At 58.1% G+C, this 20,049-nt stretch overlaps 2 protein-coding genes across 2 annotated transcripts in view; both read right to left on the reverse strand.

The window, feature by feature from the left end:
* Positions 1–3,894: 3,894 nt before the first annotated feature.
* LOC308193672 (uncharacterized protein) lies at positions 3,895–10,040 on the reverse strand (the record flags this gene model as incomplete). The annotated part of the gene is made up of 6 exons (XM_080588604.1): positions 3,895–4,101; positions 4,448–4,537; positions 4,632–4,671; positions 4,786–4,837; positions 6,965–8,987; positions 9,828–10,040. The coding sequence occupies 2 exons, from the start codon at positions 10,038–10,040 to the stop codon at positions 6,966–6,968; spliced, it is 2,235 nt and encodes a 744-aa protein (XP_080444730.1). The 3' UTR covers positions 3,895–4,101; positions 4,448–4,537; positions 4,632–4,671; positions 4,786–4,837; position 6,965.
* Positions 9,915–20,049, reverse strand: part of LOC308193673 (uncharacterized protein) — a 109,761-nt gene continuing 99,626 nt past the window's right edge. Inside the window, exons 14-21 of the mRNA XM_080588605.1 lie at positions 16,918–16,969; positions 16,764–16,803; positions 16,580–16,669; positions 15,894–16,233; positions 10,852–15,053; positions 10,698–10,737; positions 10,514–10,603; positions 9,915–10,167 (exon numbers count right to left, since the gene is read on the reverse strand). Coding sequence (XP_080444731.1) covers positions 13,032–15,053; positions 15,894–16,233; positions 16,580–16,669; positions 16,764–16,803; positions 16,918–16,969 — 2,544 coding nt within the window. The 3' untranslated portion in view covers positions 9,915–10,167; positions 10,514–10,603; positions 10,698–10,737; positions 10,852–13,031. The remainder of the gene's footprint in view (positions 10,168–10,513; positions 10,604–10,697; positions 10,738–10,851; positions 15,054–15,893; positions 16,234–16,579; positions 16,670–16,763; positions 16,804–16,917; positions 16,970–20,049) is intronic.

Genomic DNA, 20,049 nt, shown 5'->3' on the forward strand with positions numbered 1-20,049 from the left:
TTATTGGGAGAGCTCCTGCTCCCTGGTGGCTCCAGGCAGGGATGGCTGCAGCTTTCTGTTTCTGCAGGAAGCCCGAGCAATCCCCTAATCCCGTGGTGAGACTGCTTTCCAGCGTTGGTTCTCTTCCCGTGAGGCTCCTCACCTCACTTCTTGATGCGGGCAAGTAGGGCCTTGCCTGCATCTCGGAGCGTGTCCCAGGCACACTGAAGGCAAAGGAGGATGGGGGTGAGCACACAGCAGAGGCTGCCTGGCAGAGGTGGTGTCTCTGCCCTATGATTCCTGTGTCTGGCTGCTGCATGTCTGGGGAGCTGCCATGTTCCTGATGGCAGGGTCCAGGCAGGGGCTCGCTGGGATGGAAGCCTCTCCTCCTCAACTGGAGGGATCAGTATCAACTTTCTGTACACACGGATCCCCTCCGGCTGCTGGGTGTCAGCAGCAGTCACCTTCTGGCCCTGCTTCCTCTTGGCTCTTTCCTTGGGTGGATGCCTCTCTCCTGCTGTCCTGTTTCTTCCTGCACCTGGGGTTGCAGCCTCAGATGGAGCTGAAGGCTGGGAGCCAACGCTGCCAGGCAGGTTGTGGTGCAGGGAACTGCTGCACTTGGGGCAGGGTCTCCTGGAGCCAGCTCCACCCTGGGTGTGCCTCTTGCCCTTCTGTGATTCTTTTGGTCTTCTGCGTGGTGAGGCAACGGGGTGCTTTGCTGCTTGGTCCGTGCTTGAGTTCTTCTCCAGCCATAAAGCCAGCAGCTGGTTCTGCAGGTTTTCAGCAGCCGTTCTGGCCGTGTAGCAGTCCATGAGTGTCATGAGCAGCTCTTCCAGGTAGGGGGTCAGAATACTGGTCCCAGCAGAGTCTTGAGGCATTGGCAGAGCTGAGGGTGTCCCATCAGAGCAATGTTGTGTCTGTGGGGGACTACTTCTTGAAGGAGATGTCCTGTTGGATGGCAGCTCAGGTGTCCCCACATCCCCACCGATGCCACTCTGGCCTTCCTGGGAGTGCTCTGCTTCTCCTGTGGGAACATTCTTCTCCAGTTGCAATTCTTGTGTCTCAGTGGAGATGGTGGGGCTCACACAGTCCTGTTCTGATTGCCCCTGGGGAGCTCCCTTGCTCAGTGGCGGTGCCTGCTCTTCCTGGATGGAAGGGGAAGTACCTTGACCATCACTTTCTGTCCCAGAGCCCTGATCCTTCTTTTTGGTGCAAGGCAAGGTCTTCTTGCTGGTCATGCTGCTGCTTCTGGCTGTTCCTCCAGACTCTCTTTTCCAGTGTGGTCTCTTCCCATCCTTCTGAGGCATCCCTTGTGCCACTCTTGGAATAGCTGCTGGCACAGACTCGGCAGGTGTCTGTGTCCCTCGTGTGCATGTATTCTTCCGGGCTGCGGACTCTTGCTGCAGGCCAGGGGGACACACTGCTGACTTTGTGGTGCACCTGTCCCGATTCTGGAAGGGTGAGTGGTAGGGCTGCCCAATGCACCTCTGCAAAGACAGGGGCTGGGATTCTTGTTGCTCCAGGATAGGTTCTAAGAAGTCCTTCTCATAGGCCAGGACCTTTGTTGGCAGTCCAAAGCGCCGCTGTATCTGCCTTTTTACAATGTGACGCTCCAGCTGCCTTTTCACAGCCTCATCCAGGAACGGTATGTCCTTCACCATGGGAATCACTATCACATTAGGCTTTGGTGGTCGCTGAGGCGTTTGAGGAACTGAGGCTGGGCTATGCTGCTGAGGACCCACCCCATCAGTCGGCAGCTCCAGTTTCACCTCTTCTTTCCTTCTTGGGGCAAGGCAGTGCACGGTCTCCTGGGTTTCTTGATGTGGTAAAGGCACCTCCGTTTCCCTGGACTGGGAATCAGGCACCAGTGGAGGTGGGGTGGGAGCACCCTGCTGGTCCTGGAGTTGTTTCTGTTGCACCTCCGTTTCCCTGGACTGGGAATCAGGCTCCAGTGAAGGTGGGGTGGGAGCACCCTGCTGGTCCCAGAGTTGTTTCTGTTGCACCTCCATTTCCCTGGACTGGGAATCAGGCACCAGTGGAGGTGGGGTGGGAGCACCCTGCTGGTCCTGTAGTTCTTTTTGTTCCACCTCCGTTTCCCTGGACTCGGAATCAGGCACCAGTGGAGGTGGGGTGGGAGCACCCTGCTGGTCCGGGAGGTGTTTCTGTTGCACCTCCGTTTCCCTGGACTGGGAATCAGGCACCAGTGGAGGTGGGGTGGGAGCACCCTGCTGGTCCTGGAGTTGTTTCTGTTGCACCTCCGTTTCCCTGGACTCGGAATCAGGCACCAGTGGAGGTGGGGTGGGAGCACCCTGCTGGTCCTGGAGGTGTTTTTGTTCCACCTCCGTTTCCCTGGACTGGGAATCAGGCACCAGTGGAGGTGGGGTGGGAGCACCCTGCTGGTCCTGGAGTTGTTTCTGTTGCACCTCCGTTTCCCTGGACTCGGAATCAGGCACCAGTGGAGGTGGGGTGGGAGCACCCTGCTGGTCCTGGAGGTGTTTTTGTTCCACCTCCGTTTCCCTGGACTGGGAATCAGGCACCAGTGGAGGTGGGGTGGGAGCACCCTGCTGGTCCCAGAGTTGTTTCTGTTGCACCTCCGTTTCCCTGGACTGGGAATCAGGCACCAGTGGAGGTGGGGTGGGAGCACCCTGCTGGTCCTGGAGGTGTTTCTGTTGCACCTCCGTTTCCCTGGACTGGGAATCAGGCACCAGTGGAGGTGGGGTGGGAGCACCCTGCTGGTCCCAGAGTTGTTTCTGTTGCACCTCCATTTCCCTGGACTGGGAATCAGGCACCAGTGGAGGTGGGGTGGGAGCACCCTGCTGGTCCTGGAGGTGTTTCTGTTGCACCTCCGTTTCCCTGGACTCGGAATCAGGCACCAGTGGAGGTGGGGTGGGAGCACCCTGCTGGTCCGGGAGGTGTTTCTGTTGCACCTCCGTTTCCCTGGACTGGGAATCAGGCACCAGTGGAGGTGGGGTGGGAGCACCCTGCTGGTCCTGGAGTTGTTTCTGTTGCACCTCCGTTTCCCTGGACTCGGAATCAGGCACCAGTGGAGGTGGGGTGGGAGCACCCTGCTGGTCCTGGAGGTGTTTTTGTTCCACCTCCGTTTCCCTGGACTGGGAATCAGGCACCAGTGGAGGTGGGGTGGGAGCACCCTGCTGGTCCTGGAGTTGTTTCTGTTGCACCTCCGTTTCCCTGGACTCGGAATCAGGCACCAGTGGAGGTGGGGTGGGAGCACCCTGCTGGTCCTGGAGGTGTTTTTGTTCCACCTCCGTTTCCCTGGACTGGGAATCAGGCACCAGTGGAGGTGGGGTGGGAGCACCCTGCTGGTCCTGGAGGTGTTTCTGTTGCACCTCCGTTTCCCTGGACTGGGAATCAGGCACCAGCGGAGGTGGGGTGGGAGCACCCTGCTGGTCCTGGAGGTGTTTCTGTTGCACCTCCGTTTCCCTGGACTGGGAATCAGACACCAGTGGAGGTGGGGTGGGAGCACCCTGCTGGTCCTGGAGGTGTTTCTGTTGCACCTCCGTTTCCCTGGACTGGGAATCAGGCACCAGTGGAGGTGGGGTGGGAGCACCCTGCTGGTCCCGGAGTTGTTTCTGTTGCTGCTGCACTCTGTCGGCCCTGTGGCAGCTGGCCACCTCTTTCGTGCAGGATGGGTGAGTGCCCATGTCATGCTGCTCCTCTGGGACAGTACTGGGAAGCAGACAAGGCTGGACCGTGGAAGCTTGAACCATGTCTGCTCCGTCCAGAAGAGCTGTGAGTGACAGCTGTGAAGCACCTTCACTCACCCTGGTGTAAGTGTGGGAGTCGTCCTTGCATGGGGTCAGAGGGGCCTCTGAAGAGCCACTGTCTTTTGTTGCCACAATGGCAGCGAGGGAGTTGTCACTCCGAGCGGAAAGGGAGTCCCTTGAAGAGCAGCAGGGTTCCATGTCCAAAACGGAAGTGAGGGATACATTGCTACAAGATGACAGAGAGGCCTTCGAAGAGCAGGGGGCTCCCATTTTGACGACAGAAGTGCATGAGTTCTTTCTCCCAGAAGACAGAGACATCCCTGAAGAGGAGCTGGTTTCCGTTGTACTGATGGGACTGAGGGAGTCATCAGTGCCCTCAGTAATCTCGAAGTTGTACCTGTGGGAGGAGGAGGAGGAGGGAAAGGCTGAGTCCAGGACTCCTGAGCACTTCAGGGCTCTACTGCTGCCTCAGAGGATCTGGCCGGCAGTGTTACTGCCGTGGGGTCCAAATCAGTGTGTGCCAATGGCTCCCTCCCTACCCGCTGAGTACAGAAGTTCAGGACAAGTGAGGAACACTGTCAGGCTCTGAACTTTGCTGGTAAATCCATTGCCTCTGTAATGGCATTGCCCCTCAGACTTGAGATCTGCAAATTTCCCTGTGTCCTCCCCCCGTCTTTTTCCCCTGACAATGTCCGCTACTCCATCCCCTTCTCCCCTTCCCATCCCCTCTTCAGTGGCCTCACATTTCAATGTATCTGTTGAGGTCCTCGAGGATCGTGTTGAACAGTTGGGCTAATCTAGGCACACCATCCAGCTCCGGGTGCTTGGGACATCTGTGGAGGGGCAAAGCACAGCATTAGTGGGACCTCCTTTGGTGGGGTTGACCAGAGAAGGCTGTCACGCTCCAGGGGGAATGGCTCCACTTACGGCTTTCTTGAGGGCTGTGAAGAGTCATGGACATCCCAAACTGTTGGCAGAGAAGACAGAGAGTCAGTGGACTGGGAGCCCCTGGTAGGGCAGCTGGCACATGTAGCCAGGCGGTGTCTTTGCAGGGCACCTGCCCTTGCCCAGGGCTGCTCACCTCTGCAGTTCTCCTGGTTTCTTCTGTAACGGCGCCTCCTCGTCCTCCCTTCCTACATGGACACAGAAAGCAGCAGGTGAGAGGGAGTCCCCAGCAGCCTCAGCGGCATCCACAAACCCAGGGCATGGCCAGGGCCAGGCCTGTGCCTGCCCCAAGCCTCCTGGCCCAGGCTGGCCAGGCCTGGCTGGGACACGGCCTCCCGTCCCAGGCAGGGCGTGCCTCAGCACCAGCCCTGACTCCTACCTGCGGCTTGGCCCTGGGCATCATGGAGAAGCAGGCAAACGCCAGCAGCAGGAGCCACAGGGAGCAGCAGAAGGCCCAGAAGGCTTCTGGGCTGGGGAATAAGCTCAGTACCCAGGCATCAGCCATGCCTATGACTTGCCAGAGAGAGCCAAACTTGGCTGGCATGAGGAAGATCGGCTGGACCGCACTCACGGTCCCCTTGCTCCACCTTCCCAGCTCAAGCTTGTCCCTCTTCGCTCGTCAGCTCACGGCAAAATGGCAGCCAGCCTCGCTCAGCCCCACTTATATAACCTGCCCCCGATTGTGATGCGCGTTGTCATCCCTCCCCAGCTGTTGTGACATCAGCGCTCAGCCATGGCAACGTTTGTGATGCAGGGACAGCGGGGATGAGGTGGCCCTCCCCGAGCTGAGCTAAGCCCCAGGAGGTGACCTTCACCCGAGCACCAGGCAGCAGCCAGCCCAGCCGGGCCAGCTCAGCGCAGCGGGGCCATGGCCAGCCCACCCTAGTGCCGAGAGCTGGCCCTGCGCAGGGCCCTGCAAAGCCTCTGGCCTCTCACTATGTAGGGTTGAACCCCCGGTTGTGCGCTGCACTCCCCCTTCTGAGAGACCATGAACCGCTTTATGGCCCTCATGTGTCCATCAAAGCAATGATGGTGACACAGTGACAATGGTGAAGGCCCAAGGGAGCCCGTTTAGACCACCCCAGCCAAGAGGAGCACTGCTTCCCAGAGTATGACCACTCAATGGTCCTTTGCTGAAAAGGGAATTAAGGTGTGGAGGGCTCACCACGGCTGGGCAGCCAGGAACCCCCACAGCCAGCTCACCCCCTTGCCCTTACTCCGAGCGGTACCAGGGAGATAATGGGAAGGACAACAGTGGGAAAGTCCTGGATTGAAATAAAAGCAGGTCACTGACTACTTTCACAGGGACAGGTTATCAAGCTTAGAGAATTCAACTGAATTTTAAGCACCGAATTACTGGTTTGGCATAGGGAAGTGAAGGTCATAAATATTTCCACTCTTAGTGAAATGTAAGTGTGGAAATGCAAGACTTTGCAAGAGCACTTGCAAGAGGGACTTGCAAGAGCTTTTCCCTGGTGTTCCCCCATGTCAGCTCTCACTGCTCTCTTCCTATGGCTTGGGGATCCTGCTCATGTCCTCCTCCTTGGCCTTTTCCTCACCTCAGCACATGCTAGGGCAGGTAGAGCTGCTGCTGAGCCCCAGAGCTCAGGGCTGTGATCCTGGCACCCTTCCAGGACTTTCAGGTCACTGCCTCCATGCCACAGCCCCGATCCTCCTTGAAAGGGAGAGGCAGGGGTTTGGAGGAGATGGGCCCACCCCATCCCACAGCAAGAAGCAGAAGTCACGCCCACAGAGGCGCCTGTCTGCTGTTCTGCCTGTCCTAGTGCAGCCAGAGCAACAGGCACTGGGGCCTCCATCTTCTCTGTCCCTGGCAGACACTCAACGTGCTTTCTCTCTGCCACTTGTTGTCCTGAAGGACCTACACTGCTCCCAGACCCAAACCGTAGCTGTGGTGTGCAGGGGACTTCCAGGGAGGGGGGCAGCCCACGCTGCCTCTGAAGGCCTCAGGTGGAAGGCCAGCCCTATGTCCCTGCTCTTAGGTACCTGGAAGGTACCTGGAGCGCCATCCTAGTCCTGGCCTCTCCTCCAGAAGGTGCTAACAGAGCTGCCCACCTTGCCCATGCAAGCAGGTACGAGCAGTGAGCAGGGAATGGTGCCTCTGCTCCTCCAAAGGAAAGAAGAAACGCACATGAGGTTGCTTGGAAAGACACATTTATTGGGAGAGCTCCTGCTCCCTGGTGGCTCCAGGCAGGGATGGCTGCAGCTTTCTGTTTCTGCAGGAAGCCCGAGCAATCCCCTAATCCCGTGGTGAGACTGCTTTCCAGCGTTGGTTCTCTTCCCGTGAGGCTCCTCACCTCACTTCTTGATGCGGGCAAGTAGGGCCTTGCCTGCATCTCGGAGCGTGTCCCAGGCACACTGAAGGCAAAGGAGGATGGGGGTGAGCACACAGCAGAGGCTGCCTGGCAGAGGTGGTGTCTCTGCCCTATGATTCCTGTGTCTGGCTGCTGCATGTCTGGGGAGCTGCCATGTTCCTGATGGCAGGGTCCAGGCAGGGGCTCGCTGGGATGGAAGCCTCTCCTCCTCAACTGGAGGGATCAGTATCAACTTTCTGTACACACGGATCCCCTCCGGCTGCTGGGTGTCAGCAGCAGTCACCTTCTGGCCCTGCTTCCTCTTGGCTCTTTCCTTGGGTGGATGCCTCTCTCCTGCTGTCCTGTTTCTTCCTGCACCTGGGGTTGCAGCCTCAGATGGAGCTGAAGGCTGGGAGCCAACGCTGCCAGGCAGGTTGTGGTGCAGGGAACTGCTGCACTTGGGGCAGGGTCTCCTGGAGCCAGCTCCACCCTGGGTGTGCCTCTTGCCCTTCTGTGATTCTTTTGGTCTTCTGCGTGGTGAGGCAACGGGGTGCTTTGCTGCTTGGTCCGTGCTTGAGTTCTTCTCCAGCCATAAAGCCAGCAGCTGGTTCTGCAGGTTTTCAGCAGCCGTTCTGGCCGTGTAGCAGTCCATGAGTGTCATGAGCAGCTCTTCCAGGTAGGGGGTCAGAATACTGGTCCCAGCAGAGTCTTGAGGCATTGGCAGAGCTGAGGGTGTCCCATCAGAGCAATGTTGTGTCTGTGGGGGACTACTTCTTGAAGGAGATGTCCTGTTGGATGGCAGCTCAGGTGTCCCCACATCCCCACCGATGCCACTCTGGCCTTCCTGGGAGTGCTCTGCTTCTCCTGTGGGAACATTCTTCTCCAGTTGCAATTCTTGTGTCTCAGTGGAGATGGTGGGGCTCACACAGTCCTGTTCTGATTGCCCCTGGGGAGCTCCCTTGCTCAGTGGCGGTGCCTGCTCTTCCTGGATGGAAGGGGAAGTACCTTGACCATCACTTTCTGTCCCAGAGCCCTGATCCTTCTTTTTGGTGCAAGGCAAGGTCTTCTTGCTGGTCATGCTGCTGCTTCTGGCTGTTCCTCCAGACTCTCTTTTCCAGTGTGGTCTCTTCCCATCCTTCTGAGGCATCCCTTGTGCCACTCTTGGAATAGCTGCTGGCACAGACTCGGCAGGTGTCTGTGTCCCTCGTGTGCATGTATTCTTCCGGGCTGCGGACTCTTGCTGCAGGCCAGGGGGACACACTGCTGACTTTGTGGTGCACCTGTCCCGATTCTGGAAGGGTGAGTGGTAGGGCTGCCCAATGCACCTCTGCAAAGACAGGGGCTGGGATTCTTGTTGCTCCAGGATAGGTTCTAAGAAGTCCTTCTCATAGGCCAGGACCTTTGTTGGCAGTCCAAAGCGCCGCTGTATCTGCCTTTTTACAATGTGACGCTCCAGCTGCCTTTTCACAGCCTCATCCAGGAACGGTATGTCCTTCACCATGGGAATCACTATCACATTAGGCTTTGGTGGTCGCTGAGGCGTTTGAGGAACTGAGGCTGGGCTATGCTGCTGAGGACCCACCCCATCAGTCGGCAGCTCCAGTTTCACCTCTTCTTTCCTTCTTGGGGCAAGGCAGTGCACGGTCTCCTGGGTTTCTTGATGTGGTAAAGGCACCTCCGTTTCCCTGGACTGGGAATCAGGCACCAGTGGAGGTGGGGTGGGAGCACCCTGCTGGTCCTGGAGTTGTTTCTGTTGCACCTCCGTTTCCCTGGACTGGGAATCAGGCTCCAGTGAAGGTGGGGTGGGAGCACCCTGCTGGTCCCAGAGTTGTTTCTGTTGCACCTCCATTTCCCTGGACTGGGAATCAGGCACCAGTGGAGGTGGGGTGGGAGCACCCTGCTGGTCCTGTAGTTCTTTTTGTTCCACCTCCGTTTCCCTGGACTCGGAATCAGGCACCAGTGGAGGTGGGGTGGGAGCACCCTGCTGGTCCGGGAGGTGTTTCTGTTGTACCTCCGTTTCCCTGGACTGGGAATCAGGCACCAGTGGAGGTGGGGTGGGAGCACCCTGCTGGTCCTGGAGTTGTTTCTGTTGCACCTCCGTTTCCCTGGACTCGGAATCAGGCACCAGTGGAGATGGGGTGGGAGCACCCTGCTGGTCCTGGAGGTGTTTTTGTTCCACCTCCGTTTCCCTGGACTGGGAATCAGGCACCAGTGGAGGTGGGGTGGGAGCACCCTGCTGGTCCTGGAGTTGTTTCTGTTGCACCTCCGTTTCCCTGGACTCGGAATCAGGCACCAGTGGAGGTGGGGTGGGAGCACCCTGCTGGTCCTGGAGGTGTTTTTGTTCCACCTCCGTTTCCCTGGACTGGGAATCAGGCACCAGTGGAGGTGGGGTGGGAGCACCCTGCTGGTCCCAGAGTTGTTTCTGTTGCACCTCCGTTTCCCTGGACTGGGAATCAGGCACCAGCGGAGGTGGGGTGGGAGCACCCTGCTGGTCCTGGAGGTGTTTCTGTTGCACCTCCGTTTCCCTGGACTGGGAATCAGGCACCAGTGGAGGTGGGGTGGGAGCACCCTGCTGGTCCTGGAGGTGTTTCTGTTGCACCTCCGTTTCCCTGGACTGGGAATCAGGCACCAGTGGAGGTGGGGTGGGAGCACCCTGCTGGTCCCGGAGTTGTTTCTGTTGCTGCTGCACTCTGTCGGCCCTGTGGCAGCTGGCCACCTCTTTCGTGCAGGATGGGTGAGTGCCCATGTCATGCTGCTCCTCTGGGACAGTACTGGGAAGCAGACAAGGCTGGACCGTGGAAGCTTGAACCATGTCTGCTCCGTCCAGAAGAGCTGTGAGTGACAGCTGTGAAGCACCTTCACTCACCCTGGTGTAAGTGTGGGAGTCGTCCTTGCATGGGGTCAGAGGGGTCTCTGAAGAGCCACTGTCTTTTGTTGCCACAATGGCAGCGAGGGAGTTGTCACTCCAAGCGGAAAGGGAGTCCCTTGAAGAGCAGCAGGGTTCCATGTCCAAAACGGAAGTGAGGGATACATTGCTACAAGATGACAGAGAGGCCTTCGAAGAGCAGGGGGCTCCCATTTTGACGACAGAAGTGCATGAGTTCTTTCTCCCAGAAGACAGAGACATCCCTGAAGAGGAGCTGGTTTCCGTTGTACTGATGGGACTGAGGGAGTCATCAGTGCCCTCAGTAATCTCGAAGTTGTACCTGTGGGAGGAGGAGGAGGAGGGAAAGGCTGAGTCCAGGACTCCTGAGCACTTCAGGGCTCTACTGCTGCCTCAGAGGATCTGGCCGGCAGTGTTACTGCCGTGGGGTCCAAATCAGTGTGTGCCAATGGCTCCCTCCCTACCCGCTGAGTACAGAAGTTCAGGACAAGTGAGGAACACTGTCAGGCTCTGAACTTTGCTGGTAAATCCATTGCCTCTGTAATGGCATTGCCCCTCAGACTTGAGATCTGCAAATTTCCCTGTGTCCTCCCCCCGTCTTTTTCCCCTGACAATGTCCGCTACTCCATCCCCTTCTCCCCTTCCCATCCCCTCTTCAGTGGCCTCACATTTCAATGTATCTGTTGAGGTCCTCGAGGATCGTGTTGAACAGTTGGGCTAATCTAGGCACACCATCCAGCTCCGGGTGCTTGGGACATCTGTGGAGGGGCAAAGCACAGCATTAGTGGGACCTCCTTTGGTGGGGTTGACCAGAGAAGGCTGTCACGCTCCAGGGGGAATGGCTCCACTTACGGCTTTCTTGAGGGCTGTGAAGAGTCATGGACATCCCAAACTGTTGGCAGAGAAGACAGAGAGTCAGTGGACTGGGAGCCCCTGGTAGGGCAGCTGGCACATGTAGCCAGGCGGTGTCTTTGCAGGGCACCTGCCCTTGCCCAGGGCTGCTCACCTCTGCAGTTCTCCTGGTTTCTTCTGTAACGGCGCCTCCTCGTCCTCCCTTCCTACATGGACACAGAAAGCAGCAGGTGAGAGGGAGTCCCCAGCAGCCTCAGCGGCATCCACAAACCCAGGGCATGGCCAGGGCCAGGCCTGTGCCTGCCCCAAGCCTCCTGGCCCAGGCTGGCCAGGCCTGGCTGGGACACGGCCTCCCGTCCCAGGCAGGGCGTGCCTCAGCACCAGCCCTGACTCCTACCTGCGGCTTGGCCCTGGGCATCATGGAGAAGCAGGCAAACGCCAGCAGCAGGAGCCACAGGGAGCAGCAGAAGGCCCAGAAGGCTTCTGGGCTGGGGAATAAGCTCAGTACCCAGGCATCAGCCATGCCTATGACTTGCCAGAGAGAGCCAAACTTGGCTGGCATGAGGAAGATCGGCTGGACCGCACTCACGGTCCCCTTGCTCCACCTTCCCAGCTCAAGCTTGTCCCTCTTCGCTCGTCAGCTCACGGCAAAATGGCAGCCAGCCTCGCTCAGCCCCACTTATATAGCCCGCCCCCGATTGTGATGCGCGTTGTCATCCCTCCCCAGCTGTTGTGACATCAGCGCTCAGCCATGGCAACGTTTGTGATGCAGGGACAGCGGGGATGAGGTGGCCCTCCCCGAGCTGAGCTAAGCCCCAGGAGGTGACCTTCACCCGAGCACCAGGCAGCAGCCAGCCCGGCCGGGCCAGCTCAGCGCAGCGGGGCCATGGCCAGCCCACCCTAGTGCCGAGAGCTGGCCCTGCGCAGGGCCCTGCAAAGCCTCTGGCCTCTCACTATGTAGGGTTGAACCCCCGGTTGTGCGCTGCACTCCCCCTTCTGAGAGACCATGAACCGCTTTATGGCCCTCATGTGTCCATCAAAGCAATGATGGTGACACAGTGACAATGGTGAAGGCCCAAGGGAGCCCGTTTAGACCACCCCAGCCAAGAGGAGCACTGCTTCCCAGAGTATGACCACTCAATGGTCCTTTGCTGAAAAGGGAATTAAGGTGTGGAGGGCTCACCACGGCTGGGCAGCCAGGAACCCCCACAGCCAGCTCACCCCCTTGCCCTTACTCCGAGCGGTACCAGGGAGATAATGGGAAGGACAACAGTGGGAAAGTCCTGGATTGAAATAAAAGCAGGTCACTGACTACTTTCACAGGGACAGGTTATCAAGCTTAGAGAATTCAACTGAATTTTAAGCACCGAATTACTGGTTTGGCATAGGGAAGTGAAGGTCATAAATATTTCCACTCTTAGTGAAATGTAAGTGTGGAAATGCAAGACTTTGCAAGAGCACTTGCAAGAGGGACTTGCAAGAGCTTTTCCCTGGTGTTCCCCCATGTCAGCTCTCACTGCTCTCTTCCTATGGCTTGGGGATCCTGCTCATGTCCTCCTCCTTGGCCTTTTCCTCACCTCAGCACATGCTAGGGCAGGTAGAGCTGCTGCTGAGCCCCAGAGCTCAGGGCTGTGATCCTGGCACCCTCCCAGGACTTTCAGGTCACTGCCTCCATGCCACAGCCCCGATCCTCCTTGAAAGGGAGAGGCAGGGGTTTGGAGGAGATGGGCCCACCCCATCCCACAGCAAGAAGCAGAAGTCACGCCCACAGAGGCGCCTGTCTGCTGTTCTGCCTGTCCTAGTGCAGCCAGAGCAACAGGCACTGGGGCCTCCATCTTCTCTGTCCCTGGCAGACACTCAACGTGCTTTCTCTCTGCCACTTGTTGTCCTGAAGGACCTACACTGCTCCCAGACCCAAACCGTAGCTGTGGTGTGCAGGGGACTTCCAGGGAGGGGGGCAGCCCACGCTGCCTCTGAAGGCCTCAGGTGGAAGGCCAGCCCTATGTCCCTGCTCTCAGGTACCTGGAAGGTACCTGGAGCGCCATCCTAGTCCTGGCCTCTCCTCCAGAAGGTGCTAACAGAGCTGCCCACCTTGCCCATGCAAGCAGGTACGAGCAGTGAGCAGGGAATGGTGCCTCTGCTCCTCCAAAGGAAAGAAGAAACGCACATGAGGTTGCTTGGAAAGACACATTTATTGGGAGAGCTCCTGCTCCCTGGTGGCTCCAGGCAGGGATGGCTGCAGCTTTCTGTTTCTGCAGGAAGCCCGAGCAATCCCCTAATCCCGTGGTGAGACTGCTTTCCAGCGTTGGTTCTCTTCCCGTGAGGCTCCTCACCTCACTTCTTGATGCGGGCAAGTAGGGCCTTGCCTGCATCTCGGAGCGTGTCCCAGGCACACTGAAGGCAAAGGAGGATGGGGGTGAGCACACAGCAGAGGCTGCCTGGCAGAGGTGGTGTCTCTGCCCTATGATTCCTGTGTCTGGCTGCTGCATGTCTGGGGAGCTGCCATGTTCCTGATGGCAGGGTCCAGGCAGGGGCTCGCTGGGATGGAAGCCTCTCCTCCTCAACTGGAGGGATCAGTATCAACTTTCTGTACACACGGATCCCCTCCGGCTGCTGGGTGTCAGCAGCAGTCACCTTCTGGCCCTGCTTCCTCTTGGCTCTTTCCTTGGGTGGATGCCTCTCTCCTGCTGTCCTGTTTCTTCCTGCACCTGGGGTTGCAGCCTCAGATGGAGCTGAAGGCTGGGAGCCAACGCTGCCAGGCAGGTTGTGGTGCAGGGAACTGCTGCACTTGGGGCAGGGTCTCCTGGAGCCAGCTCCACCCTGGGTGTGCCTCTTGCCCTTCTGTGATTCTTTTGGTCTTCTGCGTGGTGAGGCAACGGGGTGCTTTGCTGCTTGGTCCGTGCTTGAGTTCTTCTCCAGCCATAAAGCCAGCAGCTGGTTCTGCAGGTTTTCAGCAGCCGTTCTGGCCGTGTAGCAGTCCATGAGTGTCATGAGCAGCTCTTCCAGGTAGGGGGTCAGAATACTGGTCCCAGCAGAGTCTTGAGGCATTGGCAGAGCTGAGGGTGTCCCATCAGAGCAATGTTGTGTCTGTGGGGGACTACTTCTTGAAGGAGATGTCCTGTTGGATGGCAGCTCAGGTGTCCCCACATCCCCACCGATGCCACTCTGGCCTTCCTGGGAGTGCTCTGCTTCTCCTGTGGGAACATTCTTCTCCAGTTGCAATTCTTGTGTCTCAGTGGAGATGGTGGGGCTCACACAGTCCTGTTCTGATTGCCCCTGGGGAGCTCCCTTGCTCAGTGGCGGTGCCTGCTCTTCCTGGATGGAAGGGGAAGTACCTTGACCATCACTTTCTGTCCCAGAGCCCTGATCCTTCTTTTTGGTGCAAGGCAAGGTCTTCTTGCTGGTCATGCTGCTGCTTCTGGCTGTTCCTCCAGACTCTCTTTTCCAGTGTGGTCTCTTCCCATCCTTCTGAGGCATCCCTTGTGCCACTCTTGGAATAGCTGCTGGCACAGACTCGGCAGGTGTCTGTGTCCCTCGTGTGCATGTATTCTTCCGGGCTGCGGACTCTTGCTGCAGGCCAGGGGGACACACTGCTGACTTTGTGGTGCACCTGTCCCGATTCTGGAAGGGTGAGTGGTAGGGCTGCCCAATGCACCTCTGCAAAGACAGGGGCTGGGATTCTTGTTGCTCCAGGATAGGTTCTAAGAAGTCCTTCTCATAGGCCAGGACCTTTGTTGGCAGTCCAAAGCGCCGCTGTATCTGCCTTTTTACAATGTGACGCTCCAGCTGCCTTTTCACAGCCTCATCCAGGAACGGTATGTCCTTCACCATGGGAATCACTATCACATTAGGCTTTGGTGGTCGCTGAGGCGTTTGAGGAACTGAGGCTGGGCTATGCTGCTGAGGACCCACCCCATCAGTCGGCAGCTCCAGTTTCACCTCTTCTTTCCTTCTTGGGGCAAGGCAGTGCACGGTCTCCTGGGTTTCTTGATGTGGTAAAGGCACCTCCGTTTCCCTGGACTGGGAATCAGGCACCAGTGGAGGTGGGGTGGGAGCACCCTGCTGGTCCTGGAGTTGTTTCTGTTGCACCTCCGTTTCCCTGGACTGGGAATCAGGCTCCAGTGAAGGTGGGGTGGGAGCACCCTGCTGGTCCCAGAGTTGTTTCTGTTGCACCTCCATTTCCCTGGACTGGGAATCAGGCACCAGTGGAGGTGGGGTGGGAGCACCCTGCTGGTCCTGTAGTTCTTTTTGTTCCACCTCCGTTTTCCTGGACTCGGAATCAGGCACCAGTGGAGGTGGGGTGGGAGCACCCTGCTGGTCCGGGAGGTGTTTCTGTTGTACCTCCGTTTCCCTGGACTGGGAATCAGGCACCAGTGGAGGTGGGGTGGGAGCACCCTGCTGGTCCTGGAGTTGTTTCTGTTGCACCTCCGTTTCCCTGGACTCGGAATCAGGCACCAGTGGAGATGGGGTGGGAGCACCCTGCTGGTCCTGGAGGTGTTTTTGTTCCACCTCCGTTTCCCTGGACTGGGAATCAGGCACCAGTGGAGGTGGGGTGGGAGCACCCTGCTGGTCCTGGAGTTGTTTCTGTTGCACCTCCGTTTCCCTGGACTCGGAATCAGGCACCAGTGGAGGTGGGGTGGGAGCACCCTGCTGGTCCTGGAGGTGTTTTTGTTCCACCTCCGTTTCCCTGGACTGGGAATCAGGCACCAGTGGAGGTGGGGTGGGAGCACCCTGCTGGTCCTGGAGGTGTTTCTGTTGCACCTCCGTTTCCCTGGACTGGGAATCAGGCACCAGCGGAGGTGGGGTGGGAGCACCCTGCTGGTCCTGGAGGTGTTTCTGTTGCACCTCCGTTTCCCTGGACTGGGAATCAGGCACCAGTGGAGGTGGGGTGGGAGCACCCTGCTGGTCCTGGAGGTGTTTCTGTTGCACCTCCGTTTCCCTGGACTGGGAATCAGGCACCAGTGGAGGTGGGGTGGGAGCACCCTGCTGGTCCCGGAGTTGTTTCTGTTGCTGCTGCACTCTGTCGGCCCTGTGGCAGCTGGCCACCTCTTTCGTGCAGGATGGGTGAGTGCCCATGTCATGCTGCTCCTCTGGGACAGTACTGGGAAGCAGACAAGGCTGGACCGTGGAAGCTTGAACCATGTCTGCTCCGTCCAGAAGAGCTGTGAGTGACAGCTGTGAAGCACCTTCACTCACCCTGGTGTAAGTGTGGGAGTCGTCCTTGCATGGGGTCAGAGGGGTCTCTGAAGAGCCACTGTCTTTTGTTGCCACAATGGCAGCGAGGGAGTTGTCACTCCAAGCGGAAAGGGAGTCCCTTGAAGAGCAGCAGGGTTCCATGTCCAAAACGGAAGTGAGGGATACATTGCTACAAGATGACAGAGAGGCCTTCGAAGAGCAGGGGGCTCCCATTTTGACGACAGAAGTGCATGAGTTCTTTCTCCCAGAAGACAGAGACATCCCTGAAGAGGAGCTGGTTTCCGTTGTACTGATGGGACTGAGGGAGTCATCAGTGCCCTCAGTAATCTCGAAGTTGTACCTGTGGGAGGAGGAGGAGGAGGGAAAGGCTGAGTCCAGGACTCCTGAGCACTTCAGGGCTCTACTGCTGCCTCAGAGGATCTGGCCGGCAGTGTTACTGCCGTGGGGTCCAAATCAGTGTGTGCCAATGGCTCCCTCCCTACCCGCTGAGTACAGAAGTTCAGGACAAGTGAGGAACACTGTCAGGCTCTGAACTTTGCTGGTAAATCCATTGCCTCTGTAATGGCATTGCCCCTCAGACTTGAGATCTGCAAATTTCCCTGTGTCCTCCCCCCGTCTTTTTCCCCTGACAATGTCCGCTACTCCATCCCCTTCTCCCCTTCCCATCCCCTCTTCAGTGGCCTCACATTTCAATGTATCTGTTGAGGTCCTCGAGGATCGTGTTGAACAGTTGGGCTAATCTAGGCACACCATCCAGCTCCGGGTGCTTGGGACATCTGTGGAGGGGCAAAGCACAGCATTAGTGGGACCTCCTTTGGTGGGGTTGACCAGAGAAGGCTGTCACGCTCCAGGGGGAATGGCTCCACTTACGGCTTTCTTGAGGGCTGTGAAGAGTCATGGACATCCCAAACTGTTGGCAGAGAAGACAGAGAGTCAGTGGACTGGGAGCCCCTGGTAGGGCAGCTGGCACATGTAGCCAGGCGGTGTCTTTGCAGGGCACCTGCCCTTGCCCAGGGCTGCTCACCTCTGCAGTTCTCCTGGTTTCTTCTGTAACGGCGCCTCCTCGTCCTCCCTTCCTACATGGACACAGAAAGCAGCAGGTGAGAGGGAGTCCCCAGCAGCCTCAGCGGCATCCACAAACCCAGGGCATGGCCAGGGCCAGGCCTGTGCCTGCCCCAAGCCTCCTGGCCCAGGCTGGCCAGGCCTGGCTGGGACACGGCCTCCCGTCCCAGGCAGGGCGTGCCTCAGCACCAGCCCTGACTCCTACCTGCGGCTTGGCCCTGGGCATCATGGAGAAGCAGGCAAACGCCAGCAGCAGGAGCCACAGGGAGCAGCAGAAGGCCCAGAAGGCTTCTGGGCTGGGGAATAAGCTCAGTACCCAGGCATCAGCCATGCCTATGACTTGCCAGAGAGAGCCAAACTTGGCTGGCATGAGGAAGATCGGCTGGACCGCACTCACGGTCCCCTTGCTCCACCTTCCCAGCTCAAGCTTGTCCCTCTTCGCTCGTCAGCTCACGGCAAAATGGCAGCCAGCCTCGCTCAGCCCCACTTATATAGCCCGCCCCCGATTGTGATGCGCGTTGTCATCCCTCCCCAGCTGTTGTGACATCAGCGCTCAGCCATGGCAACGTTTGTGATGCAGGGACAGCGGGGATGAGGTGGCCCTCCCCGAGCTGAGCTAAGCCCCAGGAGGTGACCTTCACCCGAGCACCAGGCAGCAGCCAGCCCGGCCGGGCCAGCTCAGCGCAGCGGGGCCATGGCCAGCCCACCCTAGTGCCGAGAGCTGGCCCTGCGCAGGGCCCTGCAAAGCCTCTGGCCTCTCACTATGTAGGGTTGAACCCCCGGTTGTGCGCTGCACTCCCCCTTCTGAGAGACCATGAACCGCTTTATGGCCCTCATGTGTCCATCAAAGCAATGATGGTGACACAGTGACAATGGTGAAGGCCCAAGGGAGCCCGTTTAGACCACCCCAGCCAAGAGGAGCACTGCTTCCCAGAGTATGACCACTCAATGGTCCTTTGCTGAAAAGGGAATTAAGGTGTGGAGGGCTCACCACGGCTGGGCAGCCAGGAACCCCCACAGCCAGCTCACCCCCTTGCCCTTACTCCGAGCGGTACCAGGGAGATAATGGGAAGGACAACAGTGGGAAAGTCCTGGATTGAAATAAAAGCAGGTCACTGACTACTTTCACAGGGACAGGTTATCAAGCTTAGAGAATTCAACTGAATTTTAAGCACCGAATTACTGGTTTGGCATAGGGAAGTGAAGGTCATAAATATTTCCACTCTTAGTGAAATGTAAGTGTGGAAATGCAAGACTTTGCAAGAGCACTTGCAAGAGGGACTTGCAAGAGCTTTTCCCTGGTGTTCCCCCATGTCAGCTCTCACTGCTCTCTTCCTATGGCTTGGGGATCCTGCTCATGTCCTCCTCCTTGGCCTTTTCCTCACCTCAGCACATGCTAGGGCAGGTAGAGCTGCTGCTGAGCCCCAGAGCTCAGGGCTGTGATCCTGGCACCCTCCCAGGACTTTCAGGTCACTGCCTCCATGCCACAGCCCCGATCCTCCTTGAAAGGGAGAGGCAGGGGTTTGGAGGAGATGGGCCCACCCCATCCCACAGCAAGAAGCAGAAGTCACGCCCACAGAGGCGCCTGTCTGCTGTTCTGCCTGTCCTAGTGCAGCCAGAGCAACAGGCACTGGGGCCTCCATCTTCTCTGTCCCTGGCAGACACTCAACGTGCTTTCTCTCTGCCACTTGTTGTCCTGAAGGACCTACACTGCTCCCAGACCCAAACCGTAGCTGTGGTGTGCAGGGGACTTCCAGGGAGGGGGGCAGCCCACGCTGCCTCTGAAGGCCTCAGGTGGAAGGCCAGCCCTATGTCCCTGCTCTCAGGTACCTGGAAGGTACCTGGAGCGCCATCCTAGTCCTGGCCTCTCCTCCAGAAGGTGCTAACAGAGCTGCCCACCTTGCCCATGCAAGCAGGTACGAGCAGTGAGCAGGGAATGGTGCCTCTGCTCCTCCAAAGGAAAGAAGAAACGCACATGAGGTTGCTTGGAAAGACACATTTATTGGGAGAGCTCCTGCTCCCTGGTGGCTCCAGGCAGGGATGGCTGCAGCTTTCTGTTTCTGCAGGAAGCCCGAGCAATCCCCTAATCCCGTGGTGAGACTGCTTTCCAGCGTTGGTTCTCTTCCCGTGAGGCTCCTCACCTCACTTCTTGATGCGGGCAAGTAGGGCCTTGCCTGCATCTCGGAGCGTGTCCCAGGCACACTGAAGGCAAAGGAGGATGGGGGTGAGCACACAGCAGAGGCTGCCTGGCAGAGGTGGTGTCTCTGCCCTATGATTCCTGTGTCTGGCTGCTGCATGTCTGGGGAGCTGCCATGTTCCTGATGGCAGGGTCCAGGCAGGGGCTCGCTGGGATGGAAGCCTCTCCTCCTCAACTGGAGGGATCAGTATCAACTTTCTGTACACACGGATCCCCTCCGGCTGCTGGGTGTCAGCAGCAGTCACCTTCTGGCCCTGCTTCCTCTTGGCTCTTTCCTTGGGTGGATGCCTCTCTCCTGCTGTCCTGTTTCTTCCTGCACCTGGGGTTGCAGCCTCAGATGGAGCTGAAGGCTGGGAGCCAACGCTGCCAGGCAGGTTGTGGTGCAGGGAACTGCTGCACTTGGGGCAGGGTCTCCTGGAGCCAGCTCCACCCTGGGTGTGCCTCTTGCCCTTCTGTGATTCTTTTGGTCTTCTGCGTGGTGAGGCAACGGGGTGCTTTGCTGCTTGGTCCGTGCTTGAGTTCTTCTCCAGCCATAAAGCCAGCAGCTGGTTCTGCAGGTTTTCAGCAGCCGTTCTGGCCGTGTAGCAGTCCATGAGTGTCATGAGCAGCTCTTCCAGGTAGGGGGTCAGAATACTGGTCCCAGCAGAGTCTTGAGGCATTGGCAGAGCTGAGGGTGTCCCATCAGAGCAATGTTGTGTCTGTGGGGGACTACTTCTTGAAGGAGATGTCCTGTTGGATGGCAGCTCAGGTGTCCCCACATCCCCACCGATGCCACTCTGGCCTTCCTGGGAGTGCTCTGCTTCTCCTGTGGGAACATTCTTCTCCAGTTGCAATTCTTGTGTCTCAGTGGAGATGGTGGGGCTCACACAGTCCTGTTCTGATTGCCCCTGGGGAGCT

This window comes from Anser brachyrhynchus (genome assembly GCF_964034855.1).
Source record: "Anser brachyrhynchus genome assembly, chromosome: 3".
Classification (NCBI taxonomy): Eukaryota; Metazoa; Chordata; class Aves; order Anseriformes; family Anatidae; genus Anser; species Anser brachyrhynchus.